The sequence below is a fragment of the Lycium ferocissimum genome, chromosome 5, assembly GCF_029784015.1.
Source record: "Lycium ferocissimum isolate CSIRO_LF1 chromosome 5, AGI_CSIRO_Lferr_CH_V1, whole genome shotgun sequence".
Classification (NCBI taxonomy): domain Eukaryota; kingdom Viridiplantae; phylum Streptophyta; class Magnoliopsida; order Solanales; family Solanaceae; genus Lycium; species Lycium ferocissimum.
In genome coordinates, this window is record NC_081346.1 from 18,589,839 (window position 1) to 18,597,081 (window position 7,243).

Sequence of the window (7,243 nt, forward strand, 5' to 3'; positions counted from 1 at the left end):
CCATTCAAAATTCATATATATTGATTTTTTTTTGCTTAACATAGAATATTTTTCACAATTTTTTTTCGTTAAATAATTCATACATCATGTTATGATATTAATAATCATACGTCATATGTTAATTCTTTTGGGTGAAAATCAATTTCATCCCCCCCCGCCCCAAAACTTTCTTTAAAAATCAAACCCTCGACCTCCCCCCCCCCCCCCCCCAACCCCAACCCCATTATGAACATAGACATTCTCCCCTTTATCCATGCAATATCTATTTTACCCTTGACATTTTCAATCCTCTATCCATGTAATACCTCTTTATATTATATAAAATTTATTCTTTTAACCTAGGTATGTATGGATTTTTATTTAAATTCATATTATAAGTAGAATAATCCTTTTATAAATTTATCACAAAATCTAATGTTACTTTTTATGTTTGATATTTTAGTATTACATTGATTAAGTATATTATGTGTGTACATGCATATGTGTGTGTGTGTATTACCTGTTATTTTTACATATATATGTATATGTATATTTAATTTTCACTTCTCTCTTATTCTCTATTTTTAGTATAGAAACGAGCTTTGGTTTTCATTAATGGAATATTTTAAATTATAATTTAAAATTCATTTATAATATAAATAGATAATCTTTTAGAAATTTGTTATGGAATATACCTCTATTTTATTAATTATTTTGTATTGCTTGCATTAAAATATATTTATAAAGTTATTATTACTTGTTATTTTTACATGTATAAGTAGATATCAGAGTTTTGATCATTATTTTTTAAAAAATATATTATTTATTCTCATTTATTTCGTTATCGAACGGCATTAAGTTATATACTTAACTAGTATTTCTCACTTTTCCTTTTCCCTCTAGAAAATAATATTTATTTTTTATAGGAAATTTGTTACATAGATTAAAGAGATTAAAAAAAATCATGATTTTAAAGAAGTAAAAGAAAAAAAAAGACTAATTGGTAAAAGCAAAAAAAAAAAGACAAGTTGATAATGTAAGGTTTATATAGGAATTTTAAAAAGTCTATTAGGATAAAGGGGGGGAGAATGACTATTATTCAAAATTGAGGGGAGAGTTTAATTTTTAAAGCGGGGTTGAAATTCACCCTAGTTCTTTTTTATGCGGACAAATACACTACTACAAATTAAATGGGACTCCAATGTGTAACTCAAACACCAAGGAAATTGAGAAAAAAAGGTTCAAACAATCTGAAGTTTTATCTTTACACGGATAGCTATTTAAATTCCAACTAGTACACAAGTCTTTAATTTCGAAATGAGGTATAAATAGTTCAATCTTCAAAATTGTTTCCTTTTAACGAAACAGAAAGAAGAAAAATCTAGAGGCAGCTGTATTTTCATTCAATTTTCGTCATCGTCATGGGTACACATATAATCAAGAAAAGGAAAAAACAGGGCTTAGACCGTAATTTAGATGACCTTAAAGAACGTGGATCACCTAAAACAAGAAATAACCCAAGCAAATATATACACACTAAATCAGGCCTTGAAGCACCATAAGTGGTGATTATTATTATCTTTGTCTATGATATCCTCAACGTAACGAAACTCCTCGACATGACAAGGGATATTAATAGGACCATTGTGATGAAATTCAACTTCATCCTCAGCTCCTTTGAGCAACTGGATGAAGAGAGGATGATTGATGTGCATCACTGGTATGACAAACCTCTGTTGCTCTTCCCCTTGACCAACCATCACCGCAACGCACCCTCTTGGTATGTCCCTGAATTCCTCAATATTCTCATGCCCATGTCCATGATGATGATGGTGATGATGATGAAAGTGAAAATTAGGCAGGTGCACTTGAACATGGAATTTCAAATGATGGTGTTTGTCTCCGCTCCCCATTTCTTTCGAAATTAAACAAGACCGACTCTAAGGAAAACAATACAATTCTTTTAGGTTTGTGTTTTTATTTTGTACAGAAGTTGAATTTGAGATGGGAGAGTTGTTGAATGGGGGGGCTAGGTATTTATGCAAGCAAAGGTGGGAGGAATATGTCAACTGCTCGCATAATGCTTGCTTAACCCAGAAGATCTAGGCGTGTTGCCGCCTCAGATAGGTAAGCTAAGGTCAATGGGACTATTTTACCGCATGCCAGTCAATACAGAGGTGCAACGTGACTTTAAACTATTAATAACTAAATCATTTAAAAGTAAAGATAATTACGGTTTTGAAGTTTATGGGATCTTATAAATAATACTCCCTCCGTCTTCTTTTTTTTTCGGTCTCAAAAAGAGTCTTTCTTTTTATTTTTAGTAAGTTAACAATTCAAACATCCTACATGACAAGTTTTAGCCACAAGATTCAAAAGAAATGTACTACACATCTTTAATTTAAAATGTGAGCATTCAAAAGATTCTTAATTGTTTAAATTAGTCTATCAAAAAGAAGACACTTAAAATGGGACCGAGGGAGTAATATATATTTAGTACATTCCTTAATTAAAATACATGATCTGCAAAGTTATTATATTCACGTAAATTCGTCATATATATTAGAGTCGCCGATGTTTAAAAGATATTTATTGGAAAATCTCGTTAAATTATGATATTTATAGTTCTAAAATAAGCAAATTACTTTCTGCATAATACAGATCTGACACGATGATATAAGAATCCTTATATTGATCATGGATATAACGATACATTCATGTATAACGAAAGGGGTAGAGGGGTTAAATTAAATAACATATACATCAAAATTCTGAGGTCAATTGGCAAATTCAATCGATCTGTCTCATGTTAGGGGTTGGCTTTAATAGGGTTACTGTAGAATAAATGTAAAATTGGTCGGTTTCAATGGATTATCGTAATCTTTTGTCTCGCGCGTTAAATTGTACTCCTCCTAGATTTTGGGAAATTACCATGAATAAGTTACAGGCGTGTTAGACCATCTTTGGAAGGAACAAGGACAACGTCCAGTGGAATCTAAGAGCGACTTTGTGGGGAAACCATTCAACCAACATTGTCTTTTTACATTAACTACTCCCTCCGTTCATTTTTACTAATCTACCTTTTAACTTTTCACGCTGTTTAAGAAATAATAAATGAAGTACATAATTTATCAATATACCCATATTAATTGATGCATATTTTTATTAGATTTGAAAAATAATTTGAAGTGAGTAATTAATACTATAAGTAAAACAGAAAAAAAAAATTGTCTTTTCTTGATTGTAAAAGTGACAAGTAAAAGTAAAAATCTATTTTTAAAATACTGGACAAGTAAAAGTGAATGGAGGGAATACCTTTGGATCGTTTGCTTTTAAAAATAGCTAAAACAAATTTTAGTATTTATTACTCCATTCAATCCAAAATAAATGAATTTCTCGCATTTTTTCTTTAAATCCAAAAAATAAAAGAATTTTTTTCAAAGTTACCTTCTCTCAAGTGAGTTTCCAAATCCCAATATTGACCATTTTTACTTTTTATTTTGAGCCTTAAGAGTACTTAGTTTAGAAGGTGAAGCCTAGAAATAAGAAACACAACACTTAGGCGATAAACGATCTAAAAAACCAACAATTTTTGGTAGTTCATTTCATTTCAATTCAATTTAGAATTAGAATTAAATAATTGATGCATTTCTTGTATTGGGAAAATCTGGGGACGGACGGAGCGTGAAAGGACACCACGTGGGGCGGCGTTCGCGAATACGGGAGTTCCGTTATGCTTCGAGGGGAGTGTAGGAGTTCAGTTCGGCAGGAAGAAGAGAAAAGGCCTTTTGGGCACGAATGGAAAAATTCAGACGTTATAACACAACTGGTCTCCACTCCTACTAACCTCCATCATACCGGTTAGTCTTGGGCCGCGTATCACTGTAAGTTTGCAAAAAGAAGCTACGGTCATGTCATGTCAGCTGTATTTTAGGGTTGAAAAGTCTTGGTTTGATATTGTTAAATATACCTTCTAAGGAAAGGAATCGAGCCATCTCATCTTGGACACTTGTAACTCTAGCAACTTTTTCTCTCAAGGAGAACTTGTGAAACATCCATGTATTCTTGAGCATTAAACACGACCTTTGCCTACATTATCCACGATTAGTTTGCTTGCATTGTTATTACCATTTGTAGTCATCAGTATCAAGCCACTGTGTTTAAAAGAGTTTGTGATCAAATACGATTCACTTGTCTTCAACCCTATTAAACAACAAATTTAACTGAGAATCCTAAAATCATTTTTTAGCGGTAAACATTTCTAAGCATGGGACTTGGAACTGCAAATTTGTCAACTAACTTCGTTTACTTGTTCAATTAGGAAACATCGCATTAGGGGGTCCCCTTTGGGTTTTTGGTGGAGGGGAATTTGGCATATTGATTTGAACCTCACAATAAGAATTGAGTTGAATAACAAGACAACACTTAAGAAGAATATATCCCTTTCCAGAAACGTTTGAAAACCACAAAATTTAAGGCCCAATACTGATATTGAAATCCATGTGATTTGTTTATAGATATGGGTAGCTGTACAAGATTCGCCAATTTATACATTGATAAACACTAAAATGATATCTTAATATTTTTTTATAAGTTACACGACTTAAATTTGTCAGGGAGAAAAGAATCCATTTTCTTGAGGACATCTTTTCAGATTTGTAGATCTTCTTTATTTTTGTATCCCTCAATTAACAGTAAGTAGTACATTAGCTTTTCTCCCTCCAGATATATTAATATTAGAAATGGTGACCTTATTAGTTTCGAATAAATATTTATCATCTTCAATAATGGCCTAAACGGGAATCTAACTTATGCAAGTAGTTCAACTTTTCACTATTGGGTGGGTGAATATGTTTTGGAGGAAACTATACCCTATCTTTGGAAGTATCTTCAAAAAATAAATTTCAAATAAAATTTAAAAAAGAGTTGCTGTCTCCAAATCTGCTCCCTTATCTTGGGGAGGCAATATGGACTCGGGCCTAAATAAGGTTAACCTTTTCCCCGTTACTATTTCTTGTTCAAATACTTTAGCCCATTAAAAAAATTATTGGCCCACGCTTGCACGCTTGTATTTGCAGTCCAATTGTGGGTAAAGGGCAGAGCACATAAAGCCGCTTGGAGGACACAGCCGAAAATTACCTTACTTCAAACTACGAAATTGAAGTTGAAAATTCGGGGTGGGCGTTCGATTTTTTCAAAGTTCGGCTCGGTTTTCGGTTTCGGATTTTGGTAATGACACCGAACACCGCACCGGTTATTTTGGCTCGATTTTTGTCTGTTTCGATTTTCTAATTCGGTTTTTTTTTAGCAATTACACATCTCTCCATTTATTTCCATTTTTCCTTCTTGATTGCTTCAGTTAGGTTTCATGTTTACGCGTACTCAAATGTTTGAAGGTTTGATGACTTTAGAATCCAACCATAGTGATCATCCACACATACAAGATAATATCTTCTATATATAAAATATAATGTATTATACAATGTATAATAAAATCATACGAGGTATATAAAATTTTATATAGTGTATAATCAAATTATGTGAGTTATATCTAATTTATTATAATAGATGAAATAAATTATATGAATATTATTCTATATGTATAACATTTTTTATTACTATATATATAATAAAAATCAACACTCAAATTATTATTATACTTGTGTTCAATATCCGTAGCCATGTTAAATGAAAACTGAGATTTTATTTTTTATGGAACAATGAAAGAAGTTAAGAATAAGGAGGAAGTAGAAAGGTAAAAAAAAATGCTTTAAAAAAATCTTGCGGATAAGGAGGAAGATGAAATTGTATAAAAGCTTATACTACGAACAACAAATAGGTATTGGAGTTATTCACGTCAAGGTTTCTTATATATAACAATTTGATTTACTATAAAACACTTAACTCGCCATGTAACGTTTAATAACATTTAGTTGCTAAGAGTATGTAAATATTATTGTCTACTTATATTTTTTCCCAAAAAAAAAATTGTGTTCATGTAGTAAATCTTCAAAAAAAAAAAAAAAAAAATTCGGTTTAACCGAAGAACCGGAACCGAACACCGAAATTGTTATAAAAAAAATCGAAACCGAACACGGGAATCTTAAAAACCGAATTATCGGTTGGTCATCCATTTTTCGGTGTTTATGCCCACCCGTATTGAAAATTCGGTTTTGAAGTTAGAAGCCTCGATACCTACGAGTCTAAAGTTGGGTCTGCAAAAGCCTTACTTTAGATTTACATCTCTATATCTGAAACCGGATATCGTTTGTGCAGTTTGAACTTCAGACTTGGTCAAAAGTCAAGTTTAACAATCCACAACTTCAAACTTGTATGTTTGAAGTTAGCATAACTCGAGCACAGTAGAATAACCAAATTGCGAGGAATAAAGACACAAGACTGCTTTGTGATTGACAAGTTTAGATCGGCAGGAAAGACACACAAATATCATTGTCTTATACTAATTAGATACAATATTATTTCCTTCCAAATTGAGCATTCTCTTGAAATGTTTGGCCGTCTAAATCAGCATGACTGTAGATGATCCACGTTTTTCGTCAAACCAAAAACGAAGAAGAAAAAAAAAAGAAAGATTTGAAGTTCGCAAACATTGATTATAAGTTAAATACTTTGAGAACCAAGGGTTATAAAATGGGCGGTATCGGTGGAATTTCAATTATGACTTGGAGTCTCGCTATCTTTTTGTTTCTTTTTTTGCCTCTTCCTATTGTTGCCCTTTATCACTCGGATCTAACGAAAAATTGCATTTCTCCTATTCTTATCCCCTTGGTATTTACACCTCTTGTTAAAGCTTTACCAAGAATTCAAAAGTATATAGTAGCATAATCGAAATTCTTGGTCATCCCAAATTGTTGCTAATGCTTTTTTCCAATGAGCGTCAATTAACAAAAAAATTGCTTATCTCTAAAGGTAATTTGAATGAATGGAGGCTTTGAAGTAACAATGTCTCCATGTAATCTATAAGTTACGTGTTTAAAGGTAGACTTTTAATGTTGGGTATGACCTTTTTTCCAAACAAGACGGAATATACTTCGTATACCAAGCTATCCTTATAAAATGTAAAATCAGAATTACGATATTTCTCATATGTAATTGAAAAAAAAAAAAAAACGCCTAAAAGTTGAGTCAAAAGATTAACTTAAATATGAGCACGGAAACATATTAATTTAAATATGAGCACGGAAACATTTCGCAATAGGGAAAAAAAAGAGAGGGAAATTTTCCAGGCCGATATCGATGATTT

The 7,243-nt window shown here is 31.9% G+C and overlaps 1 protein-coding gene across 1 annotated transcript; it reads right to left on the reverse strand.

Annotated features, from left to right (window-relative positions):
- Positions 1-1,350: 1,350 nt before the first annotated feature.
- LOC132058269 (auxin-responsive protein SAUR32-like) lies at positions 1,351-2,004 on the reverse strand. Its single transcript, XM_059450824.1, has one exon. The coding sequence runs from the start codon at positions 1,890-1,892 to the stop codon at positions 1,521-1,523; it is 372 nt and encodes a 123-aa protein (XP_059306807.1). The 5' UTR covers positions 1,893-2,004; the 3' UTR covers positions 1,351-1,520.
- Between the last annotated feature and the right edge of the window lie 5,239 nt (positions 2,005-7,243).